General features: G+C 33.8%; 1 protein-coding gene across 1 annotated transcript in view; it reads left to right on the forward strand.

Moving 5' to 3' along the window:
- LOC134839226 (uncharacterized) overlaps positions 1–19,254 on the forward strand; it is a 38,691-nt gene continuing 19,437 nt past the window's right edge. Inside the window, exons 1-10 of the mRNA XM_063854707.1 lie at positions 1–170; positions 384–449; positions 1,283–1,585; positions 2,142–2,311; positions 10,809–10,953; positions 11,213–11,325; positions 13,743–13,938; positions 14,074–14,204; positions 14,405–14,600; positions 16,053–16,188. Of these exons, the coding sequence (XP_063710777.1) occupies positions 164–170; positions 384–449; positions 1,283–1,585; positions 2,142–2,311; positions 10,809–10,953; positions 11,213–11,325; positions 13,743–13,938; positions 14,074–14,204; positions 14,405–14,600; positions 16,053–16,188 (1,463 nt within the window). The 5' untranslated portion in view covers positions 1–163. The remainder of the gene's footprint in view (positions 171–383; positions 450–1,282; positions 1,586–2,141; positions 2,312–10,808; positions 10,954–11,212; positions 11,326–13,742; positions 13,939–14,073; positions 14,205–14,404; positions 14,601–16,052; positions 16,189–19,254) is intronic.

Below are 19,254 nucleotides of genomic sequence, written 5' to 3' on the forward strand. Positions count from 1 at the left end.
TCAAAGAATTATTAAATTGGCCAGAATTTAACCATCTGAACAGATGTTATAATTCAATCAGTCAGGCTAAAAATATCACAAACAACAACTTTTCTGTTTTTGTTAATTCAGTTTCAGTTTTGATCAGACTGAAGACACATAAAACACGAAGAAGAAAACACGTATGAAAGGTAAGGTTTTGACATCCATCTTTTTTTCTATACTAACTTCCAGCTATTTTTCCTCCGCTCATTTCGCATAGTATTTTTTTATAGTGTTTACGAGTGGTTTTACCAGGCCAGCAATCGGACGAGTTCAATAAAGATATGACTTTTAAAAATTCGAGGGGGGAGTAAAAAGAGCAAAATCACATTTTAACAGAAATAAATACTTTGTCGTTTCAGGTTTCAAAAGTCTACTACGTGCGGTGGTTTTCTTGTCATTATTGCACGTTACTCAACAATGTCAAGGTTAGTTTTGAGCAGTAGCGCATTTAGGGAGGTGGCGGTCGGGGTGGGGGTTCTCAGGGATTCGACCCCCTGCCGACCCAAATGGCCCCCCTTTGTAATATTTTGAGATTTACACTTTTGGATGACTGACCTTCAAAGTTTTCTAAAGGAGCCTTCGGCACCAATATATACTAATTTTGAAGGGGAGTGCGCGCCGAAAAAAACTGAACTTTTCGGTCGAATTTTTCCAAAAAGTGCCTCTTTTGGCCTGTGTTTTGAAAAAATTACCTGAGGAGCAGAGAAACTTGGCCAATATAGGGTCTTTAGAGTCATTTGGGAGAGCTCAGAAAATCAATTTGTTGACCTAGAAAAAAAGGTCGAGAAAAACGTAAAAATCTGCTGCCCCCCCCCTTCGAGAAATTCTGCCCCCTTACGAGAAATTTCTAGAAACGCGCCTGGTTTTGAGTACCTAATTTTAATCCATTTATCGAATTTTGATTTGAGAAAATAGACTATTATTAAGTTGCCAATATTTAGTAATGAATTAATTAAATTTAGTAATTAATTGAATTGTAATTTTAGTAATGCATTAATTAAATTATTGTTAATTAAATAAATGCATAAATGTTGAAAATACATTTACAAAAAAACGAAATTCGTCATGGTGTTAATTATTTCTGAACTATGGGCGTCAATCTTTGATCTTATTTTTGTCCTTCTTGTTTTTTTCAAGTTTTCCGAAGCAAACAAAAACTAACTGATTTATCGGGAGGCAAATTCTTCGTTGTGTTTGGATTGAAGAGTGAATTTTTATCATTGCAACAGCATTTTGAATCATAAGCATTTTTTTTCAGTTCCCACTGCTCCGACGACTGTTTCTGTTGCAACTGACTGGCAGGGAGACGATGGATCCTTTGTCAAGGTCTCAGTTTCGAATCCCCCTCCTGCCGAGTTCCATCACTTCGAAATAAATATCATGGACTTCGAAGAGCAAGTTCAAGTCTACGCGAACGAGCATGTTGAACTGGGAACGGATGTTTCGGTGGATTTGCCCAAGTTCGGGACAGTGTATGAGATATTTGTCCACACGGTGGTTAATTGCTCTAACGGGACCCTCCTAAAAAGTGAAGACTTCTATGAAGAGAAGTTTGTGACGGGTTAGTGAATATTTTTTCCAAACTGTGACAAGATGAGCTAACTCTACAAAGCTCCAACCCAAGCTTTCAAATTTTGAACAACCTTATAATTTATGTTAGTTTAATACTCTGGGAGTGATTTTAATGCTCTGAAAGATAGTTGAAAAAAGACTCGCATCAGCTTTTTGAAATTTTTAGTTACCCAATTTGCCTATTAGTAAAAAAAAAGACTTAAATAAAGATCAAAAAAATGAAATGCAAAACAGGGAAAAGATTATATCCATAACACAATAGCACGCTATAATGAAGGGTAGCGTGTCTAGGGGATAGAAAGGGGTCAATCGCCCCTCCGCTTGCCCTCCGTTCTCAGTTCCAAACTGTACTAAAGGACCTATTGGTAATATTGATTCCAACCATTTTGACTAGCTGGTCTCAAAAAACTACAAAAAGCGCTTTTGGCGCCAGGATCAACTAATTTTTAGAGAAGTCTAAGACTTCCAAGAACAGGATTATTCTTTGAACTATCTCCTGTTCATTAGATATAAACCTGAAGTAATAAAAACAACATCAATTTCAGAGCCGCCAAAAATTGACAGTGACGTTGAGGTGATATTCATGAATGAATCTCTGCTGTGTATTGTGTGGATTGCACCCAAAGACGATGCCCACTATGATGAAATCGAAACATCCCTGATGCAGCCTCCTGACACTTCTTTGGATACAAAAGCCAAGAATGTGGAAGAAAACGTAAGATCCGATTCCCTGAAAAAAAAGAGTTTAATCTGCTTCAATTTACTAAAAAGTCACCCTTTTCTGAAAAAAAAAACATCATGGCTGAGGCGCACGAAGCAAACTTATTGAGCAAAACCTTCGCAATCTTTAAATACTGTTTTATTTAGAGATCGCAAGCTATTTACTCAACAGATTCGAATACATATTTACGATCAAATTTCACTCTTTCAAATTCTTATCTGTTTGTTTCCTTTTTTAAAGAATTTTTTTTTCATTGAAATTTAGAGTTAATAGCAAAGTTTAACAACTAAAGTTAAAAAACGCCACTTAAGCTTTTGACCAAAAATGTAGTTTTTAGTTTCAGCACGCTCCTCCTAAATTATAGTAATCGGCCCCCAACAGCACGCTCCTCCTAAATTATAGTAATCGGCCCCCAAAAAACTTATGATTGGTCGCTCAAAGTTCATTATTTGAAACAGCGCCAAAAGGAAGATCCTTGAAAAAGTTCTCGCAAAACTTTGGATTCTTGTCAAATTTAGGATACGGAATTGAAGGTTGGAGCAAGAATGGTTTCTGAGACAATTCATGTATTAGAAGAATTGCTTATAATCTATTTCATACCTCTATGTAGACATAAGCAAATGTATAAAATAGAATCAATACTTGAAATTTTTTTATAGAAATTGAAAATATTAATTAGTTTTTTAGATTTGATATTTCAAAAAAATGATATTAAAAAAATCAAAAATAGTTCAAAAATCAAAAACAAATCAAAATGAGAAATACATTGCAATCGCAATAAAAAAAAACTAAGTTTTTTGAGCCTGCTAGATTTTGTGGCAATAACCTGCATTAGATGATTCACGATGCAAATGAATACCACCAACCATCTAACAGAATTTCAACCAAAATATACTGAGTCGAGTAAGTTAAGTTAAGACCATTTATCCACAGGCTCTCGAATCGAAGTAGTATTATTATGTGCTTCTGCGACGATGTTTTAACCCGCACTGGAGTTTCATGGTTAAATCTACCAAACACCAAATTTCTTTGCCAACAAAAGTCCATTATAGTCGTTTTTGTTCTGAAGAACAGTTTGTTTCTTTTATTCCATTTCCCTTTCTACAAAACTGCAAGCATAAATTCGCAGAAACGCAATATGAGACTAATAAAATTTTGCAGAAAAAAAAATTTATCCTGCAAAACATTTTAATTTTGTATAACCATGTTTAGGAATGATTAATTTTATACACAACATTTTAAATAAATTAAACTGCACATGCAACAATTAATTTTTTATTTAATTATTAGCCTTCTAGGAAAAAGACTATCGTAGAAGTAATATCTGAATCCACCGAGTGGTATGTCTTTATTTTTTCTTTGATTTTTTGCGAGATGTGACGAGTCTGATTTCTTTAGGTAGTGGATAACCTTTAAGGTAGCGTATTAAAACAGTTTGACCGACTCTGGTGTTTTACCTGCTGTACTTCGATGCAAAAAGAGTGTTCCAAAAAAAAACATTTCATTTTTTCAAGCAACCAAAAGATTTGAGAAGAGTCATTTTTGTTACCAATAGCTTTGCAGGAAGTATTTAGCTTTTTATCATAACATAAATTTCGTTTTTTGCCATTTCTGATAGCTCGGTAGGATTCGTAATTTGGCAAAAAAGGATCAATATTATTTGAAAATTCACAACATTTTAAATTGCGGATCTTTTGTTTTGACATAACACATTGTGCAGTGAGCAAGTAAGATGTGTTCCACCTGCTGGGAGTATCACGATTGATAAATTTGATTCCCTTATTGGCCACAATTTTTTTCATATTTTTGAGTCGCCAAAAAGAAAAACTTCATCTTAGTTGGTTTGATGCCGATATTTCAGATGTAAAATCATCTAGAAGAACTCTACGAAGGCTTCATCGAGACAATGAAAAATATTTAGAAGTATTTTTTTTGTCAAATGGTTGACTAATTTCAAACCAAATTGATTCAGAAAACTTTTTTCATGGTGTTTAGGTAACCTTTTTTTCACTTTATAAATTGCAGGGGCCCAATCACCCATGCCAACTCCTATCGACTTTATTCTGCATGTGTAGTTAAAATTAAGTTTGGGGTTAAGAAAAGTTTTTATCTGTTATTTGACTTTTGATTTGCCAAATATCAGTAATCATGAAAAAAATTGTCTCCGGTAGTTTTCCAGAAAGTTTTGTATTTCATTTAAAAAAATTTTGAAACTTCTGACATTTTGTTTAGAAAAATCTACACTTTTTTCCATTCTTTTTCGATTCAGCGAGCTTTAAAAGCGCTGGAATCTGGTTAGCCTCGTTATACATCAAAATCTCCTGATAATTTGGAGCATTTATGTTGGTAGAAACTTCTAGAAAACAAATAATAGATGCCTATAACATTTTAAATAACATTCAAAAACGTTTGTTTCCTGAAATGAGTGGCCAAAGTTTGTTTAAACTATACAAGTTCTTAAATTTATCAATGTCAAAGCAAAAACTAAAAGTTTGTTTGTTTTTCCTGTCAACTTCGTATTTTTTCTCTCAACTGAAATCTTACTGCATTGATTCATAAGGGTATAGTTGATAAGTGTTTTGCAATGGCATACGCCCAAGATTTGAACTATATCCCCATTTTTTTTCGGTATGACTCTGAATCTTCTGCAGATCCCCCGAAGAAAAGCCCATTTGACTGGCTTTTGAAAAATGAGCTAAAGTTGTGAACCATTTCTGAGTGCCGTTTATGTTTAAATGAACACCATCATCCGATATATCAAGCCTGTCATGTTTCTGAGATATACATTCCACTTTTGGCAAACTGTAGTTCATCTAGTTCAATAGCAACTGTTGGTATTTTCCCATTGAAAGATTCAAACAGTAAAATTGTTTGATTCCCTCCCGAAAACACCAAATTTCTTTGCCAACAAAAGTCCATTATAGTCGTTTTTGTTCTGAAGAACAGTTTGTTTCTTTTATTCCGTTTCCTTTTCTTCAAAACTGCAAGCATAAATTCGCAGAAACGCAATATGAGAAGGATAAATTTTGCAGAAAAAAAATTATACTGCTAAACATGTTAATTTTGTATAACCATGTTTAGGAATGATTAATTTTACACACAACATTTAAAAAAAATAAACTGCACATGCAACAATTAATTTTTTATTTATTTATTAGCCTTCTAGGATAAAGACTATTGGTAAAAGTAATATCTGAATCCACCGAGTGGTATGTCTTTATTTTTTCTCTGATTTTTGCGAGATGTGACGAGTCTGATTTCTTTAGGTTGTGGATAACCTTTAAGGTAGCATATTAAAACAGTTTGACCGTCTCTGGTGTTTTACCTGTACTTTGATGCAATAAGAGTGTTCCAAAAAACCCATTTCTGACTTTCAAGAAGAGTCATTTTCGTTATCAATTGCTTTGGAGGAAGTATTCAGCCTTTTATCAGTAGATCACGTGCTTTATCCTTTTTCCTTCGTATAAAACAGAATTGTAACACCCAGTTAACTTGCATATTTTTTCTATCCAATTGTGAATTTTGTGAAGTTTCTTTGAAAAGATTGCGCTAAATAAAAAATGGGATAATACCTGGGACTTGAATAAAATAATCCGAACCCTCAAGGGAACTACATTCCTGATGAGATATAGTGAACGGACTCCGTGAGCCATTTTGCATGAAATGTTTACTTGATTTGCAAACCTTAAATGTTGTTGCAAGAAAAGTTCCTAGATAACTGCTTGATTTCGAAGTTTTACTTTCGTGATTATTATGAAAAACTCAGTATATACTGTTTTCACTGTTCAATAGATGAAACTCCCGTTTTATCGAAATTCAAAGAGAGACTACTCTTCTTCATCTAAGCGTCGACGTCATAAAGCATTTTTTAAATGTGTTCTTGCAATAAGTTTGAAATTTTTGGCTTACTATCAGACTGGTTTGATCTGTCTGCAAACTGAATAGATAGAGAAAGAAAATTATTCTACCGGGATCTGTCACTTGTGGAACTTGTCGATTCAAGACTTCGCAATCCTATATTGTCTTTTCCACTTTTACTGCAAGTCTTCATTGCGATCATTAAAACGTATAATTTCCATTAATGAAAGTCTAGCGTCAAGGGAAAGTTTTTTTCTAAAAATCGAATTGCATTATATTTGAGGGCTTATTTTTATCTATATATTCAAAACGGTTTATGTGTAGTTTTCTTCCATAAAACTTAGCAAAAATGGCGTCCCAAAAATGGCCAATTTTTTTTCCGCTAGTCTATATTTTGGTTTTTATAAATCGTTGTAAATACGCTTTTCTTACCTCTTGCAGATAAATATTTAACTTCATGCATTCATTTACTACGAACTCTAGGTGTTTAGCCGTTGCAAGTTTTGAGCATTTAATGCTCCAGGATGGTAATTTAATAGGACCATTAGCATTTTTACTTTGTAAACTATCAATTGACAGACATAGTTCTTTACTGGTAATTTGCTTGAAATCGATTTTTTTAACAGAGCCAACATTTAACACTGACCATCGAACAAAGTCCGATTCGTAGCATTCTTTGTATCAAATCGTGGCAAAGTCCGAACAAAGCTTTGTATTTTCCGAGTTCTGCGATTACTCGACTTAGGGCATTTTCTATATCATATTGATTATTGAGTTGTTCGCCTGAAGAATAAAATAACTAAAGTATTTTTACGTGTGTATTGAATTTTTCCTAATTTTGAGTTTAAAAAAATCCATTGTTCTTTGGTTTTTTATCAATTTCTGATAACTTTTTTCTGATAACTCGTCTCAGCGTTTTCCAAAATTCTGTTAACAAGGTGTGTTTGATTGTTAAGATTAAAATTGTTTGCATCTGTTTGATCATTTTTCCAATTATTAATAAGCTGATGTTTTTCAATGATCATCTCCTTTAGGTGTTTTGTTTTGTTAACCACGATTTTTTTCCAACCATCTTCAATCCAGTTTTTTGCGTAATTTAAAAGAAAGTTTGTCCGAATGACATTTTAAAATATCGAAAAAAACGGAAAACATGCTCTCTGCTTTCATTTGCTGATACATTATACACCTGTCAAAACCTGCTAAAATTTTGTTGAAGTTTGAAGGTAAGCGGTTTAATTTGATCCTTGAAAAACATAAGTTTCGCTTTTTGCCATTTCTGATAGATCGCTAGGATTCGTAATTTAGCAAAAAAGGATCATTAATAATTGAAAAATCACAGCATTTTAAATTACGGATCTTTTGTTTTGACATAACGCATTGTTCAATGAGCAAGTAAGATGTGTTCCACCTTCTGGGAGTATCACGATTGTTAAATTTGGTTCCGTTATTAGCCACAATTTTTTTCAAAGATAAGCATTTGAGTCGCCAAAAAGGAAAATTTCATCTTAGTTGGTTTGCTGCCGATATTTGAGATGTAAGATCATCTAGAAGAACTCTACGAAGGCTTCATTGAGACAATGAAAAATATTTAGAAGTATTTTTTTTGTCAAATGGTTGACTAATTTCAAACCAAATTGATTCAGAAAACTTTTTTCATGGTGTTTAGGTAACCTTTTTTTCACTTTATAAATTGCAGGGGCCCATTCACCCATGCTAACTCCTATCGACTTTGCTCTGCATGTGTAGTAAAAATTAAGTTTGGGGTTAAGAAAAGTTTTTATCTGTTATTTGACTTTTGATTTGCCAAATATCAGTAATCATGAAAAAAATTGTCTCCGGTAGTTTTCCGGAAAGTTTTGTATTTCATTAAAAAAAATTTTGAAACTTCTGACATTTTGTTTAGAAAAATCGACACTTTTTTCCATTCGTTTTCGATTCAGCGAGCTTTAAAAGCGCTGGAATCTGGTTAGCCTCGTTATACATCAAAATCTCCTGATAATTTGGAGCATTTATGTTGGTAGAAACTTCTAGAAAACAAATAATAGATGCCTATAACTTTTTAATAACATTCAAAAACGTTTGTTTCTTGAAATGAGTGGCCAAAGTTTATTTAAACTATACAAGTTCTTAAATTTATCAATGTCAAAACAAAAACTAAAAGTCTGTTAGTTTTTCCTGTTAACTTCGTATTTTTTCTCTCAACTGAAATCTTACTGCATTGATTCATAAGGGTATGGTTGATAAGTGTTTTGCAATGGTATACGTCCAAGATTTGAACTATATCCCCCATTTTGTTTCGTTATGACTCTGAATCTTCTGTAGATCCCCCGAAGAAATGCCCATTTGTCTAGCTTTTGAAAAATGAGCTGAAGTTTTGAACCATTTCTGAGTGCCGCTTATGTTCAAATGAACACCATCATCCGATATATCAAGCTGTCATGTTTCCGAGATATACATTCCACTTTTGGCAAACTGTAGTTCATCTAGTTCAATAGCAACTATTGGTATTTTCACATTGAAAGATTCAATAGTAAATTGTTTGATTCCTTCTCGAAAACCCATTTTAAATAGTGGTATCTGTGATTTCACAACATGGTATGGCTTAAGCTTTTCGATATAGTTTGAGACCGTGTCACGTAATTTTTGTGCCACTTCATTTGCTGATATACCTTTTTCTATTGTTTTGAACATTGAATGTTCTATTGTACATGCATTATCAAGGCTTGCGTTTTAGCCCCTGCGCAAAATCGTTGAATAACGCCCTCAAGATCTTTAACTGTTGCCGATGGATATCTTTGTATAGTTGTTTTGTTCAATATATTTGTTGATTTCACATTTTTGAACGTGCTGTCTGATATTATCAGTGTTTTGAAGAACAGGGGAATTATTTTCGGATGATAAATCTTACTAGACTGTGGAATTCAATTGGGTTGGCGGTCGGATCTTTCAATAAATTGCTCAAAACGAGGCCTTCACTTTTTTTTGCTTTTTTGGGAAATTTAAGCGGATTCCGCAGCAAAGACGTTCTTTTTCGTTCTTCTTCTGTTCTTTCAATTTTTTGATCGTTCCGACACAAATTTACCATGTTTAATGACTTCTGTCTGGAATCCAGGAACATACAGACGCAACATACAGACCCTCAGGGATTCGACCCCCTGCCGACCCAAAGGGTCCCCATTTGGTATTTTTTTTAAGAAATCCATTTTTGGTGACGAAACCTAACATTTGTCTAAAAGCGCCTTCAGTGCCAAAATATACTAACTTTGAGGGGGAGCCCGCGCCAAAAAAACGCTATTTTTGTTGTGAAAATTTTCCAAAAATGCTCAAAAACGGCTTTTTTGACCTGTTTCTTTTTTTAAATTTGCTTGCGGTGCTGAAATTTTGGTCTTTTTAGTGTTTTAGGAGAGCTTCGAAAATCAATTTGGCTGACCCAAAGAAAAAAGACCTGTAGATTGCCATTTTCTTCTTTTAGTTGATCCAGGAATTTTTTTTGGAGCGCGATTGTTTTTTTTTTACCTGATTGATGTTTTTTGTTGGTCCTCTACCATTGTTTTCTACACCCGCTCTTGAATCAGTTGTTTTTTTGTTGATTTAGACAGTTTGGTTGAGCGAAAAGTTAGTTCGTTAGCAGTTCATCAATGCAGACACACCCAATTTCAACTACTTCTGAGGATAAAGACATAGGCTGTGAGGAAATGAAGCTATAGTTTAAATTTTTTGAAATCAATCACTTCAATTTCTAACTTTCACGAATAAAAACCAATCCGTCAGGTTAACTCCCCTCCCCCTCCAGGAAAGCATAGGCGGCAGTTGTGGAAGTTTTTGAGGGGGGATTGGTAAACGGGTAAACATGTGGGGATTCTTGGGTGTGTTAACATGGGGGAGAGAGGGGAGGGGCGTTAAAGAGTACGAGACTTAACCGGAGAATTGAGAGGGGGTGGGGGTAAACATTCATCGATTATGTGGGGGTAAAACTCCAATAGCACGCAAAAAATGCTACATAATAGCCAAAATAGTTGAAACGTTCAGCTTGATTCTTTACAAAATATTTTTTTAAAAGAAGCAAAAAAACACTTAGGCATTTTGGTATTATAAGTTATTAGAATGGATTAGTTTGATTATACTCAACTGAAACTGATTCAGAAAGATTTTTTTGCCCAGAAAAAAGTAATATTAATATCCTTTTGAACTCAATTTTAATCGATTGTTTTTCCTTTTTTTATTGAGACTGACGATGAAAACCCTATATTACTGATTATTATCCATAAAATTCCAGTTCAAGAAAACATTAGACGTTGGATTTAAATGCTAAATTTGCTGGAACACGATCAACCATATCGGAACAAGATTGATTACATTTTGAGCACGGTGAACTAAAAAAAATCATTTTTGAAAAATTTAAGCGTCCCGGTGTATTCTTTTTAAAGGGGTTTCTTCTGGTCCATAGTAATCCATGTTGAATCGAGCAAGTTCTTTTTAGTAATTTTAAAAGTTTTTGCCCTAAATTACCGAATTTTTATAAAGATTGCTTAAACTCGCTCGAATTTTGACTAGAATTAAAAATACACAAACCGTTTGTTTGGAAAGCCCTCGAAAGATTCAAAATTTAGGAACGGAATTTCTGAAATTTCAGCAAGATGCCGGGTTCGAATGCTTTCACAGTTCAGCGCTTGAGAGATCCCAAATGTTTTCTGTTAAATTGACGAGCAAGGTGTCATACGACAATCTCCAACTGTTCAGTAACTCTCCACCCGGATACCGAAACCTCTTCTTCCAACGTGAGTAGCAAAAACTTATCAAACAAAATTTTTGAGGTGCAAACACAATTATTTGTACAAAAACTGGGCATTCTCTTCTGATTTCCACGATACTTCAAGTATCACAATCAGCGTCACAAAGATCACAGCAAAGTAAAAAAAGAGCACAAAATTTCATTTGAAAAATTCGATTGAAAAATTATGATCTTGGTGTGGTATCTAATTTCTCGACAAAATCTATTGATTAGATGAGTTCAAATTAGCTGTATAATTTTTGCAGACGCTGGGCTTGGAGTGCTCTTGGATATTTCTCACTGCGATGCAGACACATGTTTGGTCAATATACGAGCGAGTCAGTTGCCATATAAGGAGAAGTTTGACTTCACCTACCAGGTACTGTAATCACTTTTTTGCTTGAAAGTTTTAAGCATTTTATAGAAAAATTACGGCCTCTATAACAGCTTTTAATTCTTGTTTTTGGTAAAATGTTCATTAATCACAGATGCTTCATAAGCAAAAGAAAGTTTTTTAAAATATATTGGGCTATTGGTTCTCAGTATTTTCTCATTAAGGTTGAGTCTTGTCATGATTCTTAGTTTTATCCTTTTATATTTTGGTGATAAATTTGGCTTCTAGATTTTAATTTATTAACATATAGAAAAATGTCATTACGGCGCTATGTACATTATTCTTTTAAGTTTCGCAGAAATTGCGAGATTATTTATGCTTGGGGTGGGTTTTTTTGCTCCGAATTTTTGAAAAGAGTTAGAAATGTAAACTCTTGTGGTGGTTTTTTTATTCAGACAGAAGAAAAATTTTCTGTGTGGGAGGTTCGATCCCTGGACATGATTCTACGGTAGCTCTCTAACGAAAGTAACTAAACTGCTCGTTCTACCATTTGATGATGAAATTAATAAAACATGGTGAGTAATCCCGCAGTACAAAATTGTTCCAAACTGAATTGAGGCAAACTAGTTGGTCGTTTTAATTCCATATACGACTCAAATACTATCACTTAAAATCGATACTATCAGCTTACAATTCATAAATTGTCAATCTTTGATTTATCAAAAACTGTACGAGACTAGTTAAAAGTCTTGATTTACCCTGACTTACCTTGACATACGAGCATTCTTGTTTTTATTGGCCAATTTTGACTTCATAATCAAGGATTTTTGGCGAAATTTTTTCATACGATTGGGAAACTATTGTTACTTGAAGCTCAAATCATATTCAAAAAATTTGAGCTCAACAGTTTTTAAATTATAGAGGTCTGAAAATTGCTTACTTCACCAGTTTGTGATAATCCACGCGCGATGTTTTGCGTTTTTATTGCACGAGTCAGCGGTAGATCAAATTGTTTCAAATTAAATGGAGGCCAGAGATTTGGTCATATCGCTGGGATAAAAGACGCTAAACACATCCCTTTGTACCTTTGTAACGTATATGGGGGTTAAAAAGAAGAAAAAAGAAAAAAAAAAGTTCAATTATTTAAACAAACTTTCAACCAGTTTTTAAATTGGGTTTAAATTGCATTCGAAACCTTCATGGTTTTGCCCTGACATACGAGCATTCTTGTTACTTTGTTGGATTCTTTCTGAAAACTGAAAAGATCGAAAGGAAATTAGCCATTTCTACCAAATGTCGTCCTTGATTCTTTTGTTTTGTGTGAAAAATGTTTTTATCGTTGTTTATGATTGAAAAGCTGGCAAGTGTAACGTAACTTGCTCGGCTCCTATGTGAATGTTTATTGTGAAGTGAAATTATAATTCTGAGGTTAATTAGAAATTTTCAACATTTCAGGTGATGTGTAAATATTTTTTCAATTCGAACCAAATAGAACTATAAATCTTTTTTTTATATGTAAGCTGAACTATGCTTTTCATATTTTGATCTCGATTTTCTTAAAAAAGCTGAAGATAATTCTTTTGTTATCATTTAATTCGGTACGGGATGTTTTAAGCAGCTGGTCGTTGATTGAAAATCAAATTTCTGCCTTAATTATCATTTATTGTTGCGTAAAATGTTACTGTGTGAAAAACTGTTCAATCTTTCAATTGAATTCTTGAATGACTATGTAGAGGCATGAGTTTTGGCAGCTCTAAGCGACAGAAGAAACGAACTAAAGACGCAATAATCTATAATTCATTTTTATTAATGACCTGTTTTTAGAGCTTTTTGACATATTTGTCGAATTTATAGTATGATGCATAGCATAAATGCTTCTTCGTTGTTGATTTTTAACCATAAAAAAACAAAGTGCTGAGTAACCATAGAGTTGTAGAAACTATTTTGATATTTTATACTTTTTTGATTTTTAGGCTACATCTATCTAGCATAACTATTTTTAGCTATTAACAGGCCAGCAAAACAGGCCAAAAAAGGTGTTTTTAGCCACTTTTCGAAAAATTTTGACCAAAAAATCGTGTTTTTTTGGCTCGCGCTCCCCCCTCAAAATTAGTATATAGTGGCGCCGAAGGAAGTTTTTAGGGTCCGTCAGTCAAAAATGGATATCTTAAAATAGTTCAAAGAGGGACCCTTTGGGTCGGCAGGGCGTCGAATCCCTGAGGGGAAAGGAAGCATACACCCCCCTCCCCCTACCCAACCCCAAATCCGCCCCTGTTGTAGTTCGTTAAAACAAGTCACGAAGCTTTTTATTGGTTGTTTCCATTTAGTTTGATCGTTTTTAGTTTGTATATAACTCTATCTCAGTTTTCTTTCTAAGTTAAATATTTTATAAAAATGAGTTAATAAAATAAATTCTGAGACTCAAAGATTCGAATTTTGAACTCACAACTTTTTTGAATCAGGTCTTCGAATATGACACTGAAAATGTCAAAGTCTCCGGCCGGTTCCGCGGCTCGGATTGCAGCGCAGAACAGGATTCATGTACCTACTTGGTGGAAAACCTTGAACCGAATACAAAATACGAAATCGAATTGACACCAAGCATATTCAACGACGAACTGCCCTTTGCGACCTACGACGACTTCAGAACACCCTCAGGCAAAAGTTTTTCGATGCTTTTGGTTAAATGTATGAAAACACTAAAATAAACATGAGAAAAACATGAACAAAAAACCATACGAGTACAGAGAGTTCAGAATCCTATTGACAGCCTTTAAACCTCAATTTTTTCAGCAATGGCAGATCCTTCCGATCCCATCAAGGTGGAATGTGAGCTGATTGACGGTCAAGCCGAATGCACAATTGTCCTATCAGCCGAAGACGACAAAATGATGGACAGATTTTCGTTCCAAATTCGTTACGTGGCAAGTAGAATGACCCATTCTCTCAATGACTCATTCGATCTACTAACTTTAAATTTCTCGCCTTCAACTTTCTTAAACTTTTTTTAAACCTGTTCCCAAAAGAGACTAATCTACAAGTTCTGGCCTAATTATCTAAAAAATGTTTCGTTTTTATAGTTCCACGCAGTTTTTTTGGTATAATTTTTTTCTCTTATATGCAGATAATCAATTTGGGGGTGGCCGGAGCCAATGAAACTGGAACAGTCAATGGAAAAGAATGCTCTGGAAAGATCGGGTCGTGCTCTTTTGATCTCAATCTGCAACTGGCCGAAGGTGAATACGAACTGCTGATTCGAATCGAATTCGACGACGAAGAAGTTGCCACGATTCAAAGGACCAATCAATTTGTGGTGCCAGGTAACTTGATTGACATTTCATTGACATAGAAACCTTTAATGTTTCTTAAAGATAATTGGGACTAGAATTTTTAAGGATAATTTTTCTATTTTTTCTGTGCGGTTTCACAAATGCGACCGTTCAAGTGGTGATTCATACACATTGAAGCGTCGAGAAAAGTTATTTATACCTAAATGGTGCTAACAAAAAAAATGAAATCCAGCCCGCACCGAGCGACCCTTCATCATAACTGATTATATTGTCATTCTATAGTCAGTATTCATAAAGTTCCAAAAGATAGATATAACCCATTAGAATATAAACCTAACACTTATTATGTCAATATAGTCCATAATAATCGCCTATAATCAATTAAGATGGATTTCTGGGTAGAAGTTATTGAATAAATTTATAAAAATGTTTTAAAATTATCTCAAAGAAATTTTGTCCATCCTTTTTTCAGATCGTCCAATTGGTTCTTTGTGCTATCCGAAACCATTCATAGGACCCTAATTTGAACATCTCTTGTGCAATTAAAACGCGTTCTTAAAGGTTCGCGCTCCCCCTCAAAATTAGTGAGGTCTAATTGAAGTCTAAGGCTCCTTTAGAACAGCATTAAGGTAGGTGAGCTACAATAGAGGTACTGAAATAATATTAAAGATAGAGATTTTGGTCAGCAGAGGGTCATATCCTTGAGGGGGAAGGCGTCCACTCCCACCGCCCTCCAAAATCCTCTACTGGGTGGGCTAATGGTTGAACGTAGATACGTAGGGCGCTTAGTGTTGAGAATTTGAAAGGAATTTTATTATATTTGTTTTTGTTGAGACTTGAATTAAATCTTCTTGCAACTATTCTGTAAACTATTTATGAAAATAACCAACTTTAGAACTAAAAATGAGATGAATTATAATCGATTATAATGGATTCTAATAGATTTTAGGTCTAGAAAAAATCGATTATAAATGATTATATTGACAATCTAATCGGTGCCAAACTAATCAATATCAATAATGCATTGTTTTCCCCGAACCATGATAAAACCAATTGGTTTGCCGTAATTCAGTTCGCAACGCATTAAGTCTCCGCTTACGCGTGATATAAAAATGCAAAATATCGCGCGTTAATCATACTAATTAGGTCAAATTATCAATTTTCAAGCCACCAAAAACAGTCAAAGGAAAAAAAATTTTAGCTCCAGATAACCATATCTTTCAGATGCTATAAGAACTCCGTTAAAATTGCGTAGTCGAAAAATCGAAAATTGACCGAAAAAACCTTCTGAGCAAAGCTATATTTCGTTCTCTTCGAAAGATTGAGCGAAAATTGTCTATGATTGAACTGACATCAAAAAAAAACTTCAATCGGTTGATTTTCGACATTTCAAATTGACTATTATTGCTCCAAACATACTTTTAACTGCAAAACTGATGATTTTTTTTACCCTACCTCTGATCGTATTTTCTTATATTTCAGTCCCTAGCGATGACTCAATGATAAGTATGACTATCATAGTCATAATAATGGTCGTGGCCGGTGTGATTATTGCTCTTTCCTTGTTCGTGGTTGTTGTATTGTGCCTGCGGAAACAAAAAGAGAAAGCAAATGACTGGTGAGAATATCTGTTTTAAGTCAACTTCAAATTTAACGACCGGATTTTCTTGATAGACCATCCGTATTCTTCTTCGTAGGTGATAAACAAAAAAAAAGATAGTTTTTTTGAGAATTACTCATTACTGTATAACCATGTGGTGGGGCAGCAATTTTGGAAAATGGGCTATTTACGCAAAAACAAGTATCGCCAAAAACATCAGAATCATAAGAAACAATTTCAGCGTGTTTTTAAAAATTCTTCCCATCATGTAACCCCTCCCCGCATGCACAAATTTGACGAAAAACTAAAAAGGAATCCATAAATATTTTGCTTTTAGTTTTTAAAACTTTACTTTTTTAAAACTTTTTCGAATAAAAAATAATAGTTTCTTATGAAAAAAATGAAAACATGGCGCCAATATAAACATATTTTGACCTCCTGAATGGTACGTCATCCTGTTTTACGTCATCAAGTTTTGATTCAATGACTCTAAATTTTTCTAAAAATGCCTTTGGCGTCAACATAAAAAAATTTTGATCTCCTAGTTTTTGGTACGACATAGGACTTTGCTCCATAAGTGGTTCTAAAGACGCCTATGGAGCCAACAAATAAAACTATCGAACTAATGCCCCCTGATATTATTCTAAGACAACAAATTTTAATTCAACAAATTTTAAGTTTTTCTACTGGCGCTTATGCCGCAAACATATACTAGGTTTAACAAGCTAATTTTTGGAACTTTTTTCGAATCCAGTTTTGATCCAACAACTCGTAAAAATTTTCTGAGGGCGCTTTTGGCGCAAGCGTATGATAATTTTGACCTTCTGACCTTTGGAATGTTTTTAACGACATCAATTTTTAGTCCAACTAAAATTGATTTTGTGATTTTTAATACTAGTTTTTGCCATCAAACTTTTCTCCGACAACTCTTAAAACTCTTCTAAAGACGCCCAGAGCGCCAAAATATACTGAATTTGACCTCCTGGCTTTGATACTAATTTGCGACATCAATTTTTGATCCAAAATCTCTGAGATTTTTCTAAAGACGCTTATGGTGACAAGCTCCACTAGTTTTAACCTCCTGAACTTCGGTATTTTTCCAACATCATTTTTGGATCCAAGAAAACTGATTTTTTAAAGCAAATCCATGACCCCAGTATACACTAGTTTTGACTTCCTAGCATTTGGTGCTTTTGTACTACATCAATTTTTATCCAAAAACTACTATTCTTAAAGCGTCCCTTGTGCCAAAATATAAAAATTTTGGCGTTCTGATTTTTCTGCCTACTTCACGACATCAATTTTTTACCCAGCAATTTTTTTAATCAATACACTTATAGCGCCAACATCAAAAGAGTTTTGAAAATATCAATGGTGGCAACATAAACTAATTTTGACATCCTGATTTTTATGATAATTTTTGGCATCAGATTTCTGTCCAGAAAATACAGAATTATTTAATAAATTTGATCTTTTAACAACTGATATTATTTTACAAAATCAGGTTTTGATGCAACTGTTAGATTTTTTTGAAATGTCAAAATTTACTAATTTTGACCTCCTGACCTTTGGGTCTACTTTTGGCATCAGGTTTTGATACAACAGCCTTTAATTTTTCTAAAGACACCAACGGCACCAACATTTAACGATCCCAACTTTTATACGACATCAATTTGTTTATCCAAAAACTACTATTTTTTATTCTGAAAGCGTCCCTTGTGCCAAAATATAAAAATTTTAGCCTTCTGATTCTTGTTCCTACTTCACGACATCAATTTTTTACCCAACAATTTTTTTAATAAATACACTTCTGGCCCAACATCAAAATAGTTTTGAAAACTGGATGGTGGCAACATAAACCAATTTTGACATCCTGATTTTTATGATAATTTTTGGCATCAGATTTCTGTCCAGAAAATCCGGAATTTTTTTAAGGCGCCTATGGCGCCATTATTTAAAAAATTTGATCTTCTAACATCTGATATTATTTTACGAAATCAGGTTTTGATGCAACTGTTAGATTTTTTGAAAAGTCAACATTTACTAATTTTAACCTCCTGACCTTTGGGTCTATTTTTGGCATCAAGTTTTGATCCAACAGCCCTTAATTTTTCTAAAGACACCAAAGGCACCAACATTTAAAGACCCCTCTTCTTATACGACATCAACTTGTGTATCCAAAAACTACTATTTTTTTTTCTTAGAGCGTCCTCTGTGCCAAAATATTAAAATTTTGGCCTTCTGATTTTTGTTCCTACTTCCTTCACGACATCAATTTTTTACCCAACAATTTTTTTAATAAATACACTTATGGCGCCAACATCAAAATAGTTTTGAAAACTTCAATGGTGGCAACATAAACCAATTTTGACATCCTGATTTTTATGATAATTTTTGGCATCAGATTTCTGTCCAGAAAATCCAGAATTTTTTTAAGGTGCCTATGGCGCCATTATTTAAAAAATTTGATCTTCTAACTTCTGATATTATTTTACGAAATCAGGTTTTGATGCAACTGTTAGATTTTGTGAAAAGTCAACATTTACTAATTTTAACCTCCTGACCTTTGGTTCTATTTTTGGCATCAAGTTTTGATCCAACAGCCTTTAATTTTTCTAACGACACCAAGGGCACCAATATTTAAAGACCCCTACTTTTATACGACATCAATTTGTTTATCCAAAAACTACTATTTTTTTTTCTTAAAGCGTCCCTGGTGCCAAAATATAAAAAAAATTTGGCCTTCTGATTTTTGTTCCTACTTCACGATATCAATTTTTTACCCAACGGCTTTTTAGTCAACACACTTATGAAGCCATCATCAAAAATTTTTGAAGATATCTATAGTGGCAACATAATCTAATTTTGACATCCTGATTTTTATGATACTTTTTGGCATCAAGTTTCGATCCAGAAAATACAAAATTTTTTCAAGGCGCCTATGGCGCCATTATTTAATAAATTTGATATCTCAACATCTGATATAATTTTACGAAATCAGGTTTTGATGCAACTGTTAGATTTTTTGAAATGTCAACATTTACTAATTTTGAAATCCTCACCTTTGCTTCTTTTTTTGGCATC

Source organism: Symsagittifera roscoffensis, chromosome 2 (assembly GCF_963678635.1).
Source record: "Symsagittifera roscoffensis chromosome 2, txSymRosc1.1, whole genome shotgun sequence".
Taxonomy (NCBI): domain Eukaryota; kingdom Metazoa; phylum Xenacoelomorpha; order Acoela; family Convolutidae; genus Symsagittifera; species Symsagittifera roscoffensis.